The sequence below is a fragment of the Maylandia zebra genome, linkage group LG15 (genome assembly GCF_041146795.1).
Source record: "Maylandia zebra isolate NMK-2024a linkage group LG15, Mzebra_GT3a, whole genome shotgun sequence".
In the NCBI taxonomy this organism is placed as follows: domain Eukaryota; kingdom Metazoa; phylum Chordata; class Actinopteri; order Cichliformes; family Cichlidae; genus Maylandia; species Maylandia zebra.
Genome location: NC_135181.1, coordinates 30,513,917 through 30,537,743, shown reverse-complemented (window position 1 = coordinate 30,537,743; position 23,827 = coordinate 30,513,917). Strand labels below are relative to the sequence as shown.

The 23,827-nt window shown below is 41.2% G+C and overlaps 1 protein-coding gene across 1 annotated transcript in view; it reads left to right on the top strand.

Moving 5' to 3' along the window:
• The window catches only part of cdk19 (cyclin dependent kinase 19), an 80,187-nt gene that overhangs the window by 43,443 nt on the left and 12,917 nt on the right, over window positions 1-23,827 (top strand). Inside the window, exons 3-11 of the mRNA XM_004566234.5 lie at window positions 9,587-9,697; window positions 10,016-10,156; window positions 18,787-18,844; window positions 21,154-21,285; window positions 22,650-22,793; window positions 22,880-22,949; window positions 23,040-23,112; window positions 23,547-23,644; window positions 23,729-23,807. Coding sequence (XP_004566291.1) covers window positions 9,587-9,697; window positions 10,016-10,156; window positions 18,787-18,844; window positions 21,154-21,285; window positions 22,650-22,793; window positions 22,880-22,949; window positions 23,040-23,112; window positions 23,547-23,644; window positions 23,729-23,807 — 906 coding nt within the window. The remainder of the gene's footprint in view (window positions 1-9,586; window positions 9,698-10,015; window positions 10,157-18,786; window positions 18,845-21,153; window positions 21,286-22,649; window positions 22,794-22,879; window positions 22,950-23,039; window positions 23,113-23,546; window positions 23,645-23,728; window positions 23,808-23,827) is intronic.

The window sequence follows — 23,827 nt, the reverse complement described above, 5'->3', positions numbered from 1 at the left end:
CTGTAGGTGCAGATATGTGAAAAGGACTTGTTAAACACCACCGTGCAGTCTGCAGTGAACTAAAGGAATGTTTTAAAGAAGAGTGGGGTTAAATTCGTCCATGTTGTAAAGGATGGTTCTGCTGTTCAATCATGTGCAAGTAGTCCTGTGACAACATTCTTTTTCACATGACCATATAAATATTAATATATATATTTATATAGCAATTTTTTAAATGAAGATGCTTTATATGATGACTTAAGAAGGTAATAGTAGTACAGTCCTATTCAGAAAGCAGTGTAACTGTGGATTTGTGTTAGTGGTTTCTCTGTGAAATTAGAGCTTTTCCCTGTGAGTGTATGACCCAGTTTGAAAGCCGTGAGGTATTTTAGCCTCAGCCTTAGTTACTCTTGGAGTGTGAATTAGAGGGCTGAAGCTGTACCTCCTTTTAGGTGTTTGATTTAAAAAACAAAAAACTACTTATGGCGGAAATGTGTTCTCATAGTGTTTAGTCTTACTCCCCAGTACATTTCCTTGATATTTACCTTTTGGTTTCAGGTCAGCCACTGTGTGCATCTGAATACTTTATTCTCTGTTTGTGATGGAGGTGAATGACAAAAACAGTTATGTTAGCATGCACTAATGAGTAATTCACCCTGTAGGTGAGAGTCATGTTTGAATTCAGTCTATTCGCTGACTGAAACACCCCCTGGGCCTGTCTAAAGGGCACGATTGATTAGGGCTGCTCGATTATGGCAAAAATGATAATCACGATTATTTTCACTGAAATTGAGATCTCGATTATTTGACGATATTTATTTAACCCTAACGACCTACTATAGAACCAAGTCCGCCAGAGCTTTTTTTTTTTTTTTTTTACATGTTGTAAGATAAGATAAGATAAGATAAGATAAGATAGAACTTTATTAATCCCTCGGGTGGGTTCCTCTGGGAAATTCGACTTCCAAAAAAAGCACAGCAACGACCGAAGTTACAGTTACAGAATTGTTATATATATATATATATACACACACACACACACACACACACACACACACACACACACACACACACATAAATACAGAGACAAATATAAATAAAATATACAAAGGGGATAAATAGAATAAATAGGAATAAAAAATAAAAATACAAGTGAATTGCACATTTCAAGTATTGAGTCTATTGCACTGTTGACTATTTACAAAAAGTATTGCACAAGGTATTGTACAGTGAGGTGAAGAGGCACTACAGCTTAGTTGTTCCCCCCTCCTTTGTCCTCCTGTTTCCCCTCCCTCTCCCCTCCAGAGAGGAGTTAAACAGTCTGATGGCGTGTGGGACAAAGGAGTTTTTAAGTCTGTTAGTTCTTGTCTTGGGGAGAAGCAACCTGTCACTGAACAGACTCTTCTGGTTGTTAATGGCCGTGTGCAGAGGATGCCCAGCATTGTTCATAATGTCCATCAGTTTCTTTAATGTCCTTTTCTCTGCCACTGTCACCAGAGTGTCCAGCTTCATGCCGACCACAGAGCCAGCCTTCCTGATCAGTTTCTCCAGCCTGGATGAGTCCCTCTTTGCTGTGCTGCTCCCCCAGCACACCACAGCATAGAAAAGTACTCCAGCAACCACTGACTGGTAAAACATCCTCAGGAGCTTCCTGCAGATGTTAAAAGACCTCAGCCTCCTGAGGAAGTACAGTCGGCTTTGGGCTTTTTTATACAGGTGCTCTGTGTTGCATGACCAGTCCAGTTTATTGTCCACCCACAGCCCGAGGTACTTGTACTTGTTGACCACCTCCACCTCCTCCCCCTCTATCTGAACCGGCAGTGGACCTTCTCTGGACCTCCCGAAGTCCACAACCAGTTCCTTAGTCTTGACGTGTTGAGTTGCAGGTGGTTTGTGTGACTCCATGCGACAAAGTTCCTCACCAGACTTCTGTACTCCTCTTCCTGATCATCCCAGATACACCCCATGATGGCCGTGTCATCTGCAAACTTCTGAATATGGCATAATTCAGAGTTGTAGCAGAAGTCAGAGGTGTACAGGGTGAAGAGAAGAGGGGACAGCACAGTTCCCTGTGGTGCTCCTGTGCTGCTGACCACTGTGTCAGACGTGATGTCCTTCAGCCTGACGTACTGTGGTCTGTCGGTGAGGTAGTCGGAGATCCAAGCGACCAGGCAGGGGTCCACCTCCATCCTGTTCAGTTTTTCCTGAAGCATACAGGGCCGGATGGTATTAAAGGCACTGGAAAAGTCAAGAAACAGGATCCTGACCGTGCCTTTTCCCCCATCCAGGTGTGAGTGGGCTCTGTGTAGGAGGTACAGGATGGCATCCTCCACTCCGACACCCGCCTTGTATGCAAACTGTAGTGGGTCCTGGGCATGTTGTACCTGTGGTCGGAGGAGGTTGAGGAAGAGCCGCTCTAGAGTCTTCATAAGATGTGACGTCAGTGCCACCGGTCGGAAGTCATTCAGCTCATTGGGCCGGTTCTTTTTGGGGACCGGGACGATGCAGGATGTCTTCCATAGGGCGGGCACTCTCCCCAGTCGCAGACTGAGGTTGAAGACTCGTTGTAGCGGCTCCCCAAGTTCAGCAGCACACGCCTTAAGCATCCTAGGACAGACCTTGTCTGGGCCTGCTGCCTTTCTGGGGCGAAGCTTCCTCAGTTGCCTCCTGACCTGATCCACTGTGACACTGGGAGATGTTTGGGAGGAGGGGAGGGGGGGAGATGTCTTGCTGCTGAGAGAGGGATTGGAGGAGGGGGGTGTCATGGTGTCAGGAAGGGGGGGAAGCGAGGGAGGCAGGAGAGTGGGGAGAGGACTCTGTAGTGAAGGTGAGGGTGAGGGTGGGGGGGTTGTGGGCTGGTCAAACCTGTTGAAGAAGTTGTTGAGTTCGTTTGCCTTCTCCACAGTCCCCCCCACTGTGCTTTTCTTGGTGTTGTGGCCTGTGATGGTTTTCACACCATTCCAGACCTCCCTCATATTGTTCCTCTCCAACTTCTGCTCCACCTTCCTCCTGTAGGTGTCCTTTGCTTCCCTCAGGCAGCGTTTCACCTCCCGCTGTGCTGCTTTCATCTCCTCCTTCACTTTGCTCCTGAAAGCCTTCTTCTTCATGTTGAGGACAGCTTTGACTTCCTGTGTTACCCACGGTTTGTTATTAGGATAACACCTAATAGTGTAGTGCCATTTGTGGGAGCATTTCAAGTTGCTATACAACTGTTATAGCCCATATTTTAATAATATATATGCATTAAGTCCATAGTAACTACATTAATTGCAAAAAAGTGCAATAAACTACAAAACAATTAAAAATCGTTTTTGTTTTTGTTTTTTTACATATACTTCTACTTGGAGAAATTTAAGAGATTTATCCCTCAAAACTTTAAATACAAAAAAGTTGCAAAAAATAGTTTACAACAACAGGAAATTTATTTTGAGTGTCTTCATAGTTTTATTTTGGAGATACACCAATTTTTATATACTGCAGGAAAAACAAAAAAACAATCCTATGATGCAAATTTGCAAAGAAAACAGCATGTGCATCAAAATAAACTATTTCCAGCAGTGCAATTCGAGTTCTAAGCATCACAGAAACTATTCAGAAAAGTCAAACATGACTTATAAAAGCACCAGTATAGGCTTTTAAGGCCTACAAGTAAAAAACTACATTTTCTGGGAAAATGACGTCACTTCCGGTTTCAGGCAGGAAATGGCAGACATGCCATAGTTCGCGCTGATGCCTGTTTCACTGTGTTAGGAACAGCTGATCAGATCGGCAAAGCGTGTTTCTGGAATATTATGTTTTTGTTCCTGCAAGCGCTTTTTATGCAATTTTTGCAAAGCTATATGTGGAAGGAAACTGTGACCGAGGACAAGCTGATGGCATAAGATGTAAGTACAACTCCTCCGGTTTAATATGCAAAAAATATTATTGCGCTAGCTTACACGGTTCAGGTTCTACAGGGATTTAAAAATAGTTACACAAAACGGAGCGTGCAGCTCTGACCGGCTTTAAAGGGTTAACAATAACAATGTATTGAATAATGACTTTAAAAAAATAATATAAAATAGTGTGCAACACCACTGAAGGTTTTTTTTTACCCCTCTTTTCAACCAAGGCAGTCACTCTCCTCTCCAAATAACTTCTGCTTAGCTTTCCGAGTTTCCCTCGGGTCCTCTTAATCAGCGGTCTCCACCCTTTTTTGCGCCACGGAACGGTTTATGCCCGACAATATTTTCACAGACCGGCCTTTAAGGTGTCGCGGATAAATGAGGGAGGGGCTAATAATCAGCTCAGTCATTTTTAATGATCGTTGAAAGCCCAGATCGTAATTGTGATTAAAATTCGATTAATTGAGCAGCCCTACGATTGATTATGGATTGTCCATGATGGGTCAGCAAATAGGATAGTCCAAATGGGAGTTAGTGAAATCAATGAGCTGCTTAAAGTAGCAGCGCTTGAATGATGTGGAAATGTGCACTGCGTTAGCCAGCCGTTCACACTAATCACACTTTTGTCCCTGAAACTTCTAGCCAATGCAAATATCACTAAATATAATTTTATTTGTATATATCAGGTCAAGCGAATGTGATTTGAGTTAATATGATGAGTTAATATGTAAATTGATCCATCATTTTTCCTAACCACTTACCCAACTAAAGTGGGACCACAAAGAGAGGGTTCCAATACTGATCCGACATCTTTGAGCAAGAGACTGATAATCAGTCCTTTATATTTAAGTCAACATCAAGCTTAAACCGTGTTTTGCTGATTTGTCATCTGTATTATACTGGAACTAAAAAAGTGGGATTGATGCTTCCCTAGACCTAATTTTGGTTTTTAAGTCTGAAGCCTCAGATGGATTTTGAAGAGCGGTGAAAAAAAGAAAAAATTTCAAAAACCTTTCAACACTTTAATGGTCTAAACACAAACTGTCACAAAGAGAGCTGGAGGTGTATTTATTTCTTTTTTCTTATCTTTGGTGTCCTGTAAATTTTGTTTATTCGTTCGTGTAGTTTGAATGAGTTGTTTTTGAAAACACTCCAACCCACAACACAAGCACTGTCACATTCAGTGCTTAGAGTTGTCCTCTTTGCCTCTTTGCTCATGAGCTGTATTTGAGACATTTAAGGAATATCTATAAATTGTATCTATAGACTAAGCTATAATCTCTAGAGCATTGTGTGTGTGTATTAATATCTTTGTGGGTACCAGAAATTAGAAGTTTACTATACTAGACAAACAGCCCTTATGGGGACCAAAATCCCAGTTCCCAGTTTGAAGGCATTTTTGATACTCAAAATGCGGTTTTAGTTACAGTTACAGTTAGGGTTACAATTAGGTTAGGGATAGGTTTAGGCAAGGCAAGGAAAGTTTATTTAAATAGCACAATTCAACAACAAGGTGATTCAAAGTGCTTCACAGAGACATTAAAAACAAAAACAAATAAAAAGCATGATTTAAAATTGATTAAAAAAACAGTAGATAAAATCAGAACAGTAGATAAAATCAGTAGTTAAAATGTAAGTTTTGAAATTTAAGCTTAAAAGTGTGGATTTGGTGTTTTATTCAAATGCAGCTGAGAACAGGTGAGTCTTCAACCTGGATTTAAATAAACTGAGTGTTTCAGCTGATCTGAGGCTTTCTGGGAGTTTGTTCCAGATATATGGAGCATAAAAGCTGAATGCAGCTTCTCCGTGTCTGGTTCTGACTCAGGGAACTGATAAAAGACCGGATCCAGATGACCTGAGGGATCTGGGAGGTTCATACTGGGTCAGGAGGTCACTGATGTATTTTGGTCCTAAACCATTCAGAGCTTTATGGACCAGCATCAGAACTTTAAAGTCTATCCTCTGACGGACAGGCAGCCAGTGTAAAGCCCTCAGAGCTGGACTGATGTGGTCCACTTTTTTGGTCTTAGTGAGGACTCGAGCAGCAGAGTTCTGAATGAGCTGCAGCTGTCTGACTGATTTTTTTAGGTAGACCTGTAAAGATGCTGTTACAGTAGTCAAGCCTGCTAAAGATGAATTCATAGACTAGTTTTTCCAGGTCCTGTTGAGACATCAGATCTTTTATCCGTGATATATTCTTGAGGTGATAGTAAGCCGATTTTGTTATTGTCTTAATGTGTTTTTCTACGTTTAGGTCTGCATCCATCACTACACCCAAATTTCTCGCCTGGTTTGTGGTTTTTAGGTGTATAGATTGAAGTGCTCTGGTGACCTGTAATTGTTTTTCTTTGGCACCAAAGACTATTACTTCAGTTTTGTTTTTGTTTAGCTGGAGAAAACTGTGGCACAACCAGTCATTAATTTCCTCAATGCATTTATCAAGAGCCTGTACAGGGCCTCGGTCTCCTGGTGACATTGTGATATATATTTGTGTGTCATCTGCATAGTTATGCTATGATAGTTTATTTTGTTGTTCTTTATAATCTGTGCCAGTTGGAGCATGTAAATGTTAAACAGAAGGGGTCCCAAGATGGAACCTTGGGGAACTCCTCATGCGATACTTGTCTGCTCAGATGTGAAGTTACCTATTGATACAAAGTATTTCCTGTTTTCTAAGTATGTTTTGAACCAGTTTAGTACAGTTCCTGAAAGACCTGCCCAGTTCTCCAGTCGAGTAATATGTTGTGGTCAACTGTATCAAATTCTGCACTGAGATCCAGTAAAACTAAGACTTGCAAAGAAAAGCATCTGGACTTCTTTAAATTACTTGAAGACGTTTCACCTCTCATCCGAGAAGCTTCTTCAGTTCTAAGGTCAAATGGTGGAGAGTCCCAGATATAAACCTAGTGGGAGTATTAAGATGCAGATGGACTGCTGAGTCTTGTCCTGTGGAGGTGGCTCTTCTGTGTTGTGCACGTTTTGATAACCGCACTCAAAACGTGCGGCTATCCTAAATGGGCGTTCTTAAAGTCTGCATATTAAGGATAAAGGACACTCTTTCGAGGATGCCAATGTTCACATTTTGGACAGAGAGGACAGATGGTTTGAAAGAGGAGTGAAAGAAGCCATCTATGTCCACTGTGAGCGACCATCTTTGAACAGAGGCGGTGGTTTACGACACCAACTCTCTGCCATCTATAATCCAGTTTTGAATTCCCTTCCCAGACGCCTTAACGCCCACTCACATCCTGGGCCATCTGATCTCAGGAATTCGCATGATAAGGTGGGGCCAGATTTCACAATGAACTCACCCGAAACTCTGGCTGATTGGGACCCACACCCAGTTTCACACCTTGGCTCAGGCGATTGGAGGATCATCAGGGGGTCCTTTTGTCCCTCTGTGGGGGGATACTCCCACTAGGTTTATATCTGGGACTCTCCACCATTTGACCTTAGAACTGAAGAAGCTTCTCGGATGAGAGGTGAAATGTCTTCAAGTAACTTAAAGAAGTCCAGACGCTTTTCTTTGCAAGCTCCTTTGACTACAATGACCTGGATGACTGAGAACCTTCACAGACATAAAACTAAGACTGTCATTTTTCCACTGTCTGTATTCAGACATATCTCATTAAACACTTTGGTCAGAGCGGTTTTAGTGCTGTGGTTCTGTCTAAAACCTGCAGTTATTCTGTTTTAAGAAGTAATTGAGCTGTTGAGAAACTGCTTTTTCAATGATCTTACTTAAAAATGGGAGATTTGAGATCGGCCTGTAGTTGTTCATTTGCGTCTTGTCAAGATTGTCCTTTTTCAGTATAGGTTTAATTACAGCAGTTTTTAGTGGTTCTGGAAACACACCTGACATTAAAGAAAGGTTGACGATCAGTAACAGGTCTGACTCCAAAGTCTTTGAGACCTTTTTGAAAAAACTTGTTGGCAGGACATCTAAACAGCAAGAGGAGGAGTTCAGTTGACCTAAGATGTCCTCCAGGTCTTTGCTGTTAATAGGGTGAAACTGTTTGATGGTGTTTAAACAGTTTTTCGGTGTCAACTGTAGAAAATAAGACCTGAGCATTATGACTGTTTTTGGTGATGATGTCAGAGAAATAGGACCTCCTTGCACTCCTCAGTTGTAAATTATAGTTGTGAAGTTTCTCTTTATAGATGTCATAATGAACCTGGAGATTTGTTTTTCTCCATCTGCGCTCGGCTTTCCTACAGTCTCCTTTTTTATTTTTCACCAGTGTGGAGTTTCTCCATGGAGACTTTTTCCTTCCAGAGATAACCTTCACTTTAATGGGAGCAATTGTGTCCATAACATTTAACATTTTAGCATTGAAGCTATTGACGAGCTCATTGACTGAACCTCTGGACAGGTCAGGTGTTAATGGGTTTAGGTATGGAATGATGTGGAAATGTTTAAGGTTAGGCATTCATTTTTGATGGTTAGGGTAATCAGCTAGGGAAAGCATGATGTAAATGAGATGTCCCCACAAGGATATAAATACATGTGAAGTGATGTGAAGACGTCCAGTACAAACTAGAGACGAATGAAAGATTAGTTTTGTATCTTTTTACATTCGAGAAATCTGTATCAAGTGTTTCTGTGTGTGTGTGTGTGAGTGGAACTTGTTAAAATGTTTGTAATTCTCTGAAACAGAAAATGGGACAAACTGTGACTGCAAGTGTCAAAACAAACATTTTTGAAATTCTACAAGCTGTAGGTGCAGATATGTGAAAAGGACTTGTTAAACACCACCGTGCAGTCTGCAGTGAACTAAAGGAATGTTTTAAAGAAGAGTGGGGTTAAATTCGTCCATGTTGTAAAGGATGGTTCTGCTGTTCAATCATGTGCAAGTAGTCCTGTGACAACATTCTTTTTCACATGACCATATAAATATTAATATATATATTTATATAGCAATTTTTTAAATGAAGATGCTTTATATGATGACTTAAGAAGGTAATAGTAGTACAGTCCTATTCAGAAAGCAGTGTAACTGTGGATTTGTGTTAGTGGTTTCTCTGTGAAATTAGAGCTTTTCCCTGTGAGTGTATGACCCAGTTTGAAAGCCGTGAAGTATTTTAGCCTCAGCCTTAGTTACTCTTGGAGTGTGAATTAGAGGGCTGAAGCTGTACCTCCTTTTAGGTGTTTGATTTAAAAAACAAAAAACAAAAAACTACTTATGGCGGAAATGTGTTCTCATAGTGTTTAGTCTTACTCCCCAGTACATTTCCTTGATACTTACCTTTTGGTTTCAGGTCAGCCACTGTGTGCATCTGAATACTTTATTCTCTGTTTGTGATGGAGGTGAATGACAAAAACAGTTATGTTAGCATGCACTAATGAGTAATTCACCCTGTAGGTGAGAGTCATGTTTGAATTCAGTCTATTCGCTGACTGAAACACCCCCGTGGGCCTGTCTAAAGGGCACGATAATGTAATTACCCATCATCCCTTGTCTTTTTTGGGGGCAATTCAAGATTATTTAAGGTGTGTGAGGACAGGCGACACTTTGTTCTTGTCTACCATTTTACTTTTATTCCTCCGGCTCCTTTTTGCTGTTTTCTTGAAGATGCAAAAGTTAACATTTTTTTCTGTCACGACAGCTCTTATTTCTTGATTTTGTGCTTTTCGCCACTTGTTACATCATTATCAGATGAGCATATGTGATGCACAAACCTGACATCAAACATTAATCAGACCTTTCCACTGTGTGTTCCAGCTGTTACGAGAACTGAAACACCCAAATGTGATCGCCCTCCAGAAAGTGTTCCTGTCCCACAGTGACAGAAAGGTCTGGCTCCTCTTTGACTACGCCGAACACGACTTGTGGGTGAGTCTCTGCGCCATTACTTCTAGCAAGAACTGTTCATATGATTAATGAATGACAGAAAACCTCGTGCTACAGAAACGGTTACCTAATGATGTTTACATTAAGATTCAGCACTGTGCCCTAAACCGTTAATATTGTGTATAAACAGCAGCCGCAGTGTCTCTGGATTGTTACAAATGTTTTATTTGTTCACTCATATTTTTGGTGCTCTGGGGAAAGTATGAAAAGGAGACAACTGGAGGTGGTTTTGTAGATATTGTGTTTATTCCATCTGATGAGGCATGCATAAGTGAGGCAAACCCTTTCTTTGCTTCACAGCACATCATCAAGTTCCACCGCGCCTCCAAGGCCAATAAGAAGCCTATGCAGCTGCCCCGAGGGATGGTGAAGTCTCTCTTGTATCAGATCCTGGATGGGATCCATTACCTCCATGCCAACTGGGTGCTCCACAGGGATCTGGTGAGTGGCTATATTAGCTTCAGTGCTCTCATTTCCCTTTACAGACACTTACCCACTCCATACATATGTTTCCAAAGGCATTGTGATTAACCAAGGTTATTAAAATTGAGAAACTGAAAGGAAACGCTAGGTATGAAGTTAAATATAATAACATACTTCCTTCTTTTATCTGAAACAACAAAGAACCCCACCACCACCACGTATTTTTATAAATAAAAAAACAAACTCAAACTGCTCAAACTACTAAAGCTAAGCAGTTTGAAAAGCTAAAAATCCACTGATACTGGAAGTAAAACCTTCCTGCAACAGGTGTTAGATAACAATTAGGAAATGAAAATAAAATAGTGTGACTATCTTACTGTTAGGAATGAAAATTTAGGGAGAAAATATCTGAACCTCTTATCTGAAGGCTGTCCACTCTACTATATCTACTGCTCACAGAACTCGTTCCCACGGAACGATTCCACCGAGCAGAGCTGTGTTATTTCACTGCCTTTCGTTGTTATGTCTTCGTGTGATGTGTTATGATGATTTTATTTGTTGGAAGAAGCACAATGACCTGAACTCTGAGTGCTTTCTGACTCCCGTCTACCCTTTAACCTGGTTCCAACACACACGTGGTTCCTGTGAGACTCTGTTCTCCTCGCTTTTCCCACAGGGCTTTGGTTGAAGGGAGGTCGCTGTGTATATTACCTGATTTCTGACAGTCTGTTTGGAGATACAATTTTGTTATGCTAGTACCACCGAAAAGAACCAGTCAACGTGGCTCCAGGCACCTTCTGAGAAAACAGATCTGTCACATGTTAAAGAAAGAAAAAGCAGAACTGGAACAATTTCCAACATATGACTCAGCACTGCAAACTCCCACAGCCCATCTGTAAGTGCATCTCCCCTGCCTCTCTCTGCCTCCCTGCATCTGTCACTCACCACTGAGGACCATGTGCACTTTTGCTTGTGGATGAAAAAGTATAATTAACCAAACAGCAGATTATGTGGTGAAACTTTGATTTGATTACTGCCATTGCTGCTTTGACGTCAGATGGGCTGCACTGAGTCCTTTTTCCAGATAATGCTCTGGTAAGACTGGCTCACTGAGATTACACTGTTTAAGCGAAAGTTAGCTAAGCTTTTGGCTTTAGATAAATCAGGTTCAGAAGTCAAAGGGCAGAGCTCCCAAACAGTTCAAGCATCTGTCTATGGGTTCCGTTTTCTTTATGTCCGGTTGTCAACTCTTACGTAATCCCAAACGATCCTTTGTAGTCATGTGGTGTCTTGACAGCACATTATGCAAACCTGAACGGATCAAGTAGGTATTTCAGTCTGTTGGTGATCCACAAGGTATCTATAAAAGTTTCTACAGTTTGGATGCTGTAAATGCGTCAGTGACGAGACCATAAATGTTTGTGTTCTCAGCCAGTCATGTTATGGCTCCTCACATGTGTTTGCACTGTGGACAGGCCACTGACGTATTCATGTGCACCTATGATGAGAAGGTCCCAGCATGTAAGCTGTAAACTGTCCACTGCAGCAGCTGTTTGTTGTCCTCATTCATGCTTTTTTCTCCTTTGATGTTTCTTTTTGTTCGGGCCAACCTTTTTACCAGTCAGGATTAAATCTATGAATAGTGTCTTTGCTGAGGGTTATAGCTATCCATAGCCTCTGCTCTAGTTGACTTCATCATCTGTTTGCTTAGTCCGGCATTAATCCTGCACACCCTCACTTCACTCAACAGAAACATGCCATATTTGCTGTTATGTTGTATACAGTGGCCTTTGCCTCAGTTGTCAGATAAATCACACCTTAAAAACAAGACCCTGGGGTAAAAAAAAAAGAAAGAAAAGAAAACAACAACAAACAACTCCAACAAAATTCAGGATTCTTTGTGTGAATCCTATGAAACAGACCATTTAGATAAAATACAAAACACGGTAGTATTAAATTCCTCCTTACAAGGAGGGATGGGAATTGATAGGAATTTAGCAATTCCGATTCCATTGTCAATATCACTTATCAATCCTCATTGGCTCCACTTTGCGAGTTGCCCCCATCTCTAAGCAGCATATCAGTGACGTTACACTCATGCAAATCATTACATGCTTCGTGGATGTTGGAGGTATTTCTCTTCCCTCTCTTTAACAATATAAACCTACAGGCTACAGCCCCACACACCAACACCTCATCTACCTATATAAGTAGACTCATGATCTTTTTTCTTAGAATTTAGGTATGAAAACAAAGCCGACAGCACAGAGCAAAGATGAAAACCAGCACTTTAAAGCGATCACCAGAGTGATTCTATTTTAGAAACATGAACAGGTAGAAATGGAGGCTACAGGCTTCAGTTTGTTACCCTTTGAAGTTCAGCAGTGGCTGATTTCGCCACAAATGACGGCTCACTTTATCGCAGTGCTGGGCTGGGGTCAGCATTTACTCAGCTTTAACACCACTCTGGGCTCTTGGCTAACTTAGTGTTAGCATGCTGTCTGTGCAGGTGTAAGGTGTTAGCAGTTGTTTCTGTCCTGGAGCAGTCTCCACTTTGCCATCGCGCTCTCATTCTATAGTGTAATAAAAATAAAAGTAATGTAAACTGTGCCACTTTTTCCCTGCTGGAGACACAGCTGATTGTAGTGACAGTCTAAGAACCGATAACCTTATAATTCCTTTTACTGAGATGATAATTATTATTCTGTTACTGATAAATTAAAACACTGCAGTGAAAAAGTAGCTGGAAGTGCACAGGAAGAATCGACACTGCTGAACAGGACAATCACAATAGCTGCGGGCTGCGTCGACCTAATGTTGTGCTACAACCTGATGAGGGTGCACATCAGCTTACGTTGTAGATTATGGCGTAGACTTACTGCTGAAGCATAAATCAGGTGTTAGAACAGCAAACTACAATTGTTTTCGTTATTTGTTCCCTTGATTAGGCCTGCAGCAAGAAATAAAACAAGGTGAAACAACCAGTTAGAGCTGCCGAGTATACGCTGTGCTGTAGTGTGTGTGAACTAGCAACCCTCCATCAAATCATGCACTCACAGTGTGCCAGCATGGCTTTAGTAGTCTCTGTTGCTCACAGCAGTTGCCATAGTAGGAAAAACACAAGTGTTAGTAGTAACATTAATGTTGACTCTGTGAGCCTGAAACATGTCTTCAGTAAAAGACAGGCTCTTAAAATAACGTGTCAGGATGTTTCGTACAGACTTTTATTTTGTAGCACTTTGTAAATTTGTGGAAACCTTAAGCACCAAAGTTCATAATATACACAATATGAATTCTCTTACAGTAGCTGTGTGGATGTTTTGGCTCTCTTAAGGTCACACCAGTCTTATCTACACACCAACATTTCCGGCCCCTCGATTATTTTCGCTGCAGCCGTTATTTTGCTGTCTCTCTGCCAGGGCTTCCTGCCATTGTTGCCACATAACCTCACTCGTAAATTTCATTCTTGTCTCTTGTCATCGGTGAGATTAGCGTCTTTTGTGCAGGTGCCTGGCTCTGTGTCGGGTCTCTGCGCCGGCATGAGAAATAACAACTGAAATTAGAGAGACTGCTCGTAGCAAACATGATGCTACGTTATGGAAAAATCTACCCAAGGCCTCTTACTGCTGTCTAAGTAGATGTGAAAGTCTTCCCATGAGCTGTATTGTGAATACATGCGAGGGGAGGAGCAGACATGTATTGTGCCACACAGGGAACGGTTTTCCTGCCCACTGTATCTTTAACAGCTGCAATAGTTCTGCTGTTGCATAAGCATGTCTTTGTGCTTGAGTGTAGCATGCTCTGACTCTCTGGAAAGCATCCATGTACTGTGCATTGCACTGTCACAAAGCCCATCCCCCATTTACTCTTGCAGTTACTCCTCTGTCGTCGTCCACCCCCCCCCCCCCCCCCCAATCAGAGGTGCTTGCCGTCTTATGTAAGATGATGTCAAGCCCACCGCTCTGCACAGATAGCTGATTCAAGAACCTGACTCTGCAAGCCAAAGCAAAAGGCATGCATTTCCATGGACTGTACCAATAATCACTTAAGAGAGGGGTGGTGTGTGTTAGGGTATTACTGAAGGTCATCTGTTATAGTAACCAGCAGTGCTATACTACATGCATATTACTGGGTGGGTGGCTGTAAGAAACTCATCATGCAAGGCGTGGAATTCTACACAACCACATTTTTTTTTCAGTGTCTAAAGTGGGAAAGTGAACCGTGTGTGCTTGCACTGAGAAGTTTGCTTTAGTTTTCATTCAGTTTTGCATAGATGAGTTGAATTCTAATCTGGTGTCTCATTCAGATTATAATTGTTAATATTAACCTATTTACTTCTATTATTACCAAGAGGTATTTAATCCAGTGACACGAGTAAAACAATGTAATCTGTACTCAGCATCTGTGTTTTGCACTAAAACTAACTTATTTCTGCAGTTTATGTGTCATATATAAACTCTTTAATAATGGAAAGATATTGTTGTTTTACCTTTTTAAGATTTTAAGAAGTGTCCAAAAGCAAGAGAGTTTGACTAGAGCCAGATCTGAATTTTCAAAATATCTGGGCTGCTAGTAGCATGCAATTAGCTCTGCTGTATTGAAATATGATGGAAATGATCCAAACATAAGATAATTTCTGATCATATTTCTTTAAAACAGGAGCTTCATGACTGTCTGATTGGTGATTCCTATTGGTAGGATTTATTCGTTGAATGCACACTGATTAAACAAATGTCTGCTGCAGGTCAGATGCACTTTCAGCTTAAGAACTCTACACCAATTATTTCCTTTTCTGTGTTCTGGTCTCTGTGGTTTCCAGTAGTTCTTAGTTGTTTTTACCCCCTTTTTCTAATCTTGTACATCCTCAACTCCTGTCCTCACATCTTAGTCCCAATCTCAGTGGAGGAGGAAAGGATAAGACATAAGGGGAAAGGAATTGTGGCAACAGGGATTTAACAAAAACTTAAAGCAATGTTGGTTAAATATGACATTTGGTACAGCCGGACCATGAAGTGTTCTGTTCGTAGCCCAGTTTCAGCTGTGTTTTCTTATTTCAGTTTTAACATTACTCCTGGAATTTTTTTTATACTGAAGGCCTCTTTTAATCAAAATCCCAGAAACATCCTCGTCGGATCATCTGGTTTCCCTTCACGTTGCGTTGTTACTGGACTGGGGTTAATAAAGCTCACTTTCAAGGGTCAAGTTCTTTTTTTAAAATTAGATGACCTGAATGTTTTCCTGGACAGGCGTGCATTTCCTCTTATCTCAGTGGTCTAGATGTAAATGATAACATGAGTCAGGCTTGAATTCTCCAAGTTCAGCCTTAATGCCTTATCACCAAACAAATTTCCTCATATTTTCATGACAGATTTAATCGCTGCCTTGCTTCAGCAGTCTGCGTGTTATTAATTCACTCTGTTTACAGGTGATTTGTCAGCTTGAGTAATATCTCATTGTAGCAGCATTGGTATTAATACAGTGCTTTTTTCCCTCCCCCTTGTATTTTGCGTCACCCTACAACTATTCGAAACGGTTGCCTGGTGCTCCCTAACCCTGGTTGTGACAGAGGTCCCTTCTGGCTAAATGAGACTTCTTCCTCCCCGCTGTTGCCAAGCACTGCTCCTAGGGGTTGAGTACTCTCACTCCACACACTGTAAACAAACAGCAGCTACTTGAGGAAAAGCAGAACGAGAGTTGAACCAACCAACTGGCTGCGTGAAAGGATGAAGCATGCTTTAATACTACTGCATACTGCACTAATAGCTCAAAGGGGCTTCATTATCTGGACAGTTGGTCGTTGATGAGTCCTGTAGGCTGTCACCTTTCGCTTCAGCTTGTTTATCAGCTTGCCCACTCTGTTACGTAAGTGTGTAAGTTTGGCTCCTGAAGTGGCCTACTTTTTGATACAAAGATGTAAATGATTTTGTAAAAGAGGGCCACGTCCCTAAGGACTGGGTTTACAGATCCTCTGTGGGGCGGAGAGTGTTTATTTTCCCCTGGCTCCCGATCCATTTATGAAACTGTCCAAATGGAACTGATTAATTTCACTGGCTGCATTTGAAGGGAAATCTTAATATGGGGGGTGTGAAAAGGAATTTGGTGCATGCTTCACTAACTTTGGTGCATATTTCAATCAATTTATTACATCTCCTTATATCACTGTGGTCTGCTGCTCTTTGAAACAGTCCCTCTTGCACTCATGTTTCTACTTTTCAGCTTTTCCTTCCATTAGACACGTGAACTTATTTACATCAAACTTCATTTTTGCATGCTCATTTTGCATTTTGAAGGCACTGGCACTCACTCAGGTCTTTTACAGAACATTCAAGAGGTAAAAAAAAGAAAAAAAGAGTACGTTCAGGCTAGGCATATTAATTCACTTAGGTCTGTTTAGAATTTGAAAGAGGGGCTGAACTCCTCGGGCCTTTGAAGAGACGCTTGTCTTTGTGTTTGCCGATCGTGGGGGTGTCATGTTGTGGGCATGAATAGCAGATCTCATTATTAGTGCTGTTTCTATGGCAACAAAATACGTTTGCCAGTCAGATCTGAGTCTGCCAAGCCAGAGGGTTCACATTCACTCAAACACCCAGGGAGACAGTTTGACAACAAGCATTACTGCATCCTACTGCACGACAAGGTAAACTTCAAAAACAGGGGCCCACTGATGTTATTTGCCCTCTGAAAAAACGTACAGAGGTTTTCCGATGCATTTTATATCCTCTGGTAATTCAGAGACTTAAAACCACTGTGCTTACAACTGCAAATTATATGCAAGAAGTTGAGTTAGCGAATGGTCTGAAGAGCAGTGAGAAAAATACATCGGCCTTCATGTGTTGCGTCCTAGATGCTGTGCCGCGAGCCCTGTGGCAAAAGCCTGAACCAACACTTCTTCATGCTCCACATTCCTTTCTGAAGAGGAAAACACAGATAACAGCATTCAAAGCTGTTTTAATTACTCATTTTAGCAATGCATCCTGTGACTCTGAAGGGTGTTGTATGCATTGGTGGCCATTCAGCTTTAGGGGCCTCCTAATTTCACTCTGATCCATCTAATTTTCAGCTGGGGGAGTAAGCAACCGCCGTCAGCCAACAGGCTCAGAAAAATCCAGTGAACACTATAAAATTAACAATTTGTTAATTAAATGTCAACGTTGAGCGTCTAGTTTGCTGTGCTGCAGTAACTACTGTTATATTTACTAAGTGAAAATGTAATAGGTTAATATTTCCCTATTTCCCATCCCAGCTATATACTGTTTACACAGTGGACCAGTTTCACATGTTGACGTCTGAATGTGTGTGAGCCAACAGCCTCCTAATTTTCTGTTTGGGAGATGCTTGGCACTGTGTGACATCATAGAGGGGATATCCCTAATATGATCAACAGTGGCACATGGCACTTGTTGCCTCCCACAGAAGGCCCACTTGCCAACAAGTGAGTAAGTTGCTTAAAGTGAGTGTAGCCTTAAAGAAAGTTAGGCTAGATCAGCTTATTTCAAGCAGAGAATGAACTGAAGGACTGCACCAAGGCCCAGTATAAGATAACTAGGGATTATTCCGAGAAGTGAATCATGCAAAGCTACTCTAGTAGCCTTTAGTAATAACATCTTTACAAAAATACTTTTTTCCCACTTTTGCCCAAGTGCTTTCTCTGGGCTCTCTCTGTATCATTGTAGGGTCTTTACCTTACAATATAAGGTGCCTTGTGGTGACTGTTGTTGGGATTTGGCGCCAGATATATATATAAAACTGAATGGAATACTCTCTGTGCTGCCCTATCAACAAAGGCAAAAATAAATCTAAAAAAGGAAGTCAGTGTTCTTGTTCAGTTTGCACTATTTCAACACTTGAAAGTGGTCAGGAGAAGGACTAATCAGTTTTGGATCAAACGACTATATCTGTGAAAAACTTCACGTCACGTGTTTTAGTTCTCCTCACCTGTTCATTGTATTTTAATTTAATTTGTTTATGATTTGTTCTTTGTGAGTGACTCACAGTTCTAAAATTTAGCATTTGTGGTTAAACGGTGGTTAAACATCATCTAAATGAATGCTTCTGAACTACCTAACATCGTTGGTCTAGGATGTTTTTTAAGGCTTGGACCTAAAAACAAAAAAGAACTCAACCTGTTCTCCTGTTATTGTGAAATGTACTCAGCCTAACAACTAATATAGGATTTTAAATACCAATATCAATTGGGTGATTTGAAAAGCCACAGCATGTGCTGGGCTATGGCTTGTGTCCACATAAGTGGCGGCAGTCAGCTTGGTTGGCTAACAAAGCTTTTACTTCTTGGAACTTGTGTGGTTCCAGTTTCTCTCTGGAAACCAGATGAACACACCCAGCTGCTTGAGCGTGTTTGACTCCATTCCTGGGTGTATGATCACTTGGCTTAAGTGCACTCCCGGAAAATGGCTCACTGACATAGTCATGTGGTTGTGTGCTTCATTACAAAAACAGGACAGTCAATAACCACTCAACATGTTTCTGCAAAGGGAACCACTGATACTGTAATACCACGGGTATTCTGAACGTATTATCAGTCCAACTGTGTGTTAGAACCATTTACATTTATTGTACTTCCAAGTTAAAAACAGAGTGATTTTTAGTATACGCAACAGCTCGTAATGTTCTGTCTCTTTCTCCCACAGAAACCAGCTAACATCCTGGTGATGGGGGAAGGCCCCGAACGAGGAAGAGTTAAAATTGGTAAAGTAGATTTAAAAAAACATCATTTAAACTGCTTGACTGATTTGAAACTTACACAACCTTTAGGTACTTGTGTCAGCACGAAAGTGGATCAATTAGGTTGTTGACGTGTTTGATTGTCTGATAGCTACAACGTTTAACCTTGTCCAGAGAGGCTGACAGGAAGCTCAGATCAGTCCTGTTGCATAAGCCAGCTGGCCAGGGGAGTGTTGAAGGGTAATGCTGCATTGCTGGCATCTATTTTTAAACCCCGTACTCCCAGTAATAGCATAGAGTGTTGTTCCAGTGCAGCCAGAGTCTTTGCAACTGGTGCTGGTAAAAGTTTTACTTGAATGAACGCCACAAGGCTGCTGTGGTTTAATAAATATGTTTAATATCTTAATAGTTACATGGAGCAGGATGTTCATTTTATTCATTTCCAACTTTCATTCATTCATTTTTTAGGAGAATGTGAACTAAGTATCAGAAATCACATTCATTATAATTGTATTTGAATGCACGTTGGTTAAGCGAACAACTTTTTCAGCCTTACTTGTTCCTGTAGATATTGCTTTACAGTCAGTGTTGTATTTTCTGTGAACGTTTCATTATGAATCATCATCATCATTAGTATCATTAGTAGGCAAATGCAAAACTCTGTACAAGGCTCATCCAAGAACAGTGTCAGTGACAAGTTTTACTTTTAATTCTAATTAACATTTTAATTATATTCAGTAAGACCTGAATCTGGCAACTGAGCACATTATTCATCATGATCTCATCTCACTCATTCTATGACCTCAGAGTTTACTGAGGTCAGCCGAGAAGTGTTTTCCCATCAACTTCTTTGTACAACCAACCAGTTGCCCCCTACTGGCCATTACAAAGAATGCAGATTTAAAGGATTTCTGTATAGGCTTTCCATTTTCAGACTCAGATGCTACCTCCATCTTATACATACAGTCTGTGATCAGTTCTATGATCAGTATAATGCATCTTTAAAGTCATTAAAAAAACAGTGAAATGTCCAATTAGCATTGTCCAATATTAGCATATTTATTTACTGCGCATATAGAAGTTGGCACAATAAGACTACCCATCTGTGGTATCCATATAAGACTATAATCCCACTTCTGTAGATCCCAGAAATGTGACTTGAAAAAAACCCCAGAACTCTTGCTCTTGGTGATTGCTCAGGTTTAGTGGCAGCTACAGAGGTGAATGTAAAATGTGGAGGGGTCATGTCCCGCACTTCACCAGTGGAAATAAAGCTGATTCAGAATAGGCTGACTTTAGTCTGTCATTTGTATTTGAGCTACACAGTGTCACATTTTCTTCTTCTCATGCTGTTGCCATCTAAACATGACTAATTTGATAAGGATGGATTTACGTTCCATATTATGGCCTGTATTTGTATAGCGCTTTTCTAGTCCCTGAGGACCCCAAAGCGCTTTACACAACCTGTCATCCACCCATTCACACACACATTCACACACTGGTGATGGCAAGCTACAATGTAGCCACAGCCACCCTGGGGCGCACTGACAGAGTGCACTCATTATTGTGGTGCTTGATTATCCTTACTGTAAGTTTTCTCTGATGTAACTCAAACCAACAGAATGCTGGTGTTTTGAAACTAACCACATTTGATTGATAAGCCAAGGACACTGCTCACTCATGGTGGTAGTGAAGCATATCTTGCTTAATGGTGTGCTCCATTCGAAGTGGGAAGTCGGAATTCCAATTTGCAATAGCAGTCCTTCCAATCCCAACTCCACAATCCAAGATGACAGCAGCAACAGCAGGAAAACTTGTAATCTCTGCAGCCACTGGTGTGTGTTTGTGACTGGCTATTTAAAAGCCATACACAGACCACTGACCAGGTTCTAGGGGAGCTGTACCTTATTCTGCTGTCTGTTAGAAAGACACAGGAAGAGAATCTGTTTGTGCCAGTTTCCTGTTAATCTTTACTAGAATGAGGCAGAGTTAAATATTTATGTGTAACTTTTATGTTTTCTGTTAAGGTACTTTTTTAACAGTGGGAAATTGCTCTATTTCTCACATTACCGTTTTAGCAAGGGATTTTTTTGCTAAAAGGAAAGAATACTGTCTTTTCATGCTAAGTAGAACAGATGTGGTTTGACATTAAAAGCCTGCCTTGTTCAGCTTTACAGTTGTGGATGTTTCATATTTAGTTGCGGTGTGAGAGACGCCCGAGGTTCTGTCTAGAACCCGTGGCTCTGACAGCAGCCTTGAACATGCATTCGTATCTCTATCTGATAATGCCTTTGTTTGCTAACTGCGTCTATCTTCTTTCGCACCTTCTGTAGCTGACATGGGTTTCGCCAGACTCTTCAACTCTCCGCTGAAGCCGCTGGCGGACCTTGACCCCGTGGTAGTGACGTTCTGGTACAGGGCCCCGGAGCTGCTGCTGGGGGCCCGGCACTACACCAAAGCTATTGGTGAGTCACACAGATGAAAAAAACGTAATGCTCTGCACCAAGGCAGGACTTTGATCCCTGGCTGTTTGCTTAACTGCATCAGGTTTGTGTTAGTTGACAGAATTAGCTGTGATTTTAGAAGCAGGGTCTCTTGGTTTACATGCACAGCTGATAAGTTCAAAGTACTCATGTGATCCATGGACATCATCAGAATAAATCAATCGTGGAGCACATGTTCCATTATAATCTCAGTATCTTACATCTTCCCACGTCAGTCCATTGAATGGAAGTCGACTTAGGCTGTTAGCAATGACTCACCATTGCATTGTATTCACATCACGTAACATGTAAGTGTCTTGACATACAAAAACAGAACATTTAATTCAAACAAGTTTAAAAGAGGAGCCAACAACTCTTCCTAGTCGGGCTTTGAAAATACATAATAAATAATGCAGTACAACAAGGAAATGGAAAAAAAACAAAAAAAACCCCAGACATGCACCAATCAGCTGGCCAGAGTATAGAATCAGCTGATTTTCCAGCTTTCTCCGCCCTGTGTGGTGACCGGCCGGTCAGCCTCACGTGTGTCCGATTATGAGGCGGCCCATTTCACGCATGCACAAAACGTGCAGGGCAGCGCAAGCAAATAGATGCACTCCACTGTGTCACAACCACTGTGGAGGATCCTCACCGTGAGTGTAAAAGTTCTCCAAAATAGCGACCACCATGAAAATGTTTGCAACGAAAAGACAGATGCTTAAATCATCCAGCTGACATTTTCTAATTTCAGGCAACGTGGCTAAAATTATGACGATGAGTGAAAAAGAGAAAACTGTCGATATTTGGTTATCTGGTGAAGTTATAAACATACTGGAAAAATGATGCGTGTAACTGACATTTCTTTTTCTTTTGTTTGGAAAGGTAACATGCCAGGTAGAGCTGAGCATACAGCAGCCTGTGTTCATTACATTTTTGCACCTCTTTCCAGTAGCAGGACACTTCATTTTCAGTTGTTTCAGTGAGAGAAAATTGTGCAACATACAGTTGTTTAGTTTCAGTTGTGTATGCTGTCAGTTCTAATAATGAGGAAAAAAACAGAATTGGTAAGAAATTTTGTTTAGGTAGGTCACGCTTACAGAGAAATGCAGAATCTACATTATAAACATTATACAGAAAAATAAATACGTCACATCATCCCAAAAGGTTGATTCTGTTCATCTGGACGTAGCATTTTCAATGCAGGTAGTTAAGCAGTAACACTAACATCAATATTCCAGCAGAAAAAAATGACTTCCTGTAATCCAGGAAGATTTAGCCATTGTAGCTAGTGTATCTCCACAATACTGAGACTAAGTGTTGTCTGTTTACATGTGTGCGTGCCTCAGACATCTGGGCGATTGGCTGCATCTTTGCGGAGCTGCTAACATCGGAGCCCATCTTTCACTGTCGCCAGGAAGACATCAAGACCAGTAACCCATTCCATCACGACCAGCTGGACAGGATATTTAGTGTCATGGGTTTCCCTGCAGGTCTGCACACACACACACATATACAAGAGATTGTTTAGTGTATCGATAAAAGTGTTAACTTAGTCACGTGCTTGTGTCTTTCGCAGATAAAGACTGGGAAGACATCAGGAAGATGCCAGAGTACCCCACACTGCAAAAAGACTTCAGGAGGACGACGTGGGTGGCCGCTCTAATGACCTCTATAATCGGGGAGCTTGTAGACTTGTAAATGAAATATCACATATGCTGTCATTTGTCATCCAACAGGTATGCAAACAGCAGCTTAATCAAATACATGGAGAAGCATAAAGTGAAACCAGACAGCAAGGTGTTCTTGTTGGTAAGTGCACACACACACACACACACACACACACACACACACACACACACACACACACACACACACACACACACACATATATCTTAGTTCAGTTACTTTAGAGGCATTATGTCCATTTCCTGGTGACCAAACCTAACTGTAACTGCTAACTAATTAACCATTAAACTCACCTTAAAAGTAATAAACTTTAAAGGGTCATGGACTGGGCTGTTATTCCCGAAATGAGGTGCAGGTGCACACAGTATAACTATGTAAACACGTATACTAATACTATTACTACTTAATAAAATCGTCTTATTTTGAAAGGCCACTAATCAGGAAGCCCCCACCTTTTTGTATTTTCCTATCGTACACTGATCAGGTGTGTGTGTGTGTGTGTGTGTGTGTGTGTGTGTGTGTAGATCTTGTAACCATGTGTATTTTTCTGCCTTCAGCTCCAAAAGCTCCTCACAATGGACCCGACTAAAAGAATCACATCAGAGCAGGCGCTGCAGGACCCGTACTTCCTAGAGGACCCATTACCAACCACTGAGTGAGCCTTAGTAAACTTTTGCAAACTTTAATCAACACAATCGTGTTGGTGCTTCAATCACTAATTTCATCTGTTTTCTTCTAGTGTGTTTGCTGGCTGTCAGATCCCCTACCCCAAACGAGAATTTCTTAATGAAGACGAGCCAGAGGAGAAAACAGAAAAGGTAAGTGTTATCCAGTTATC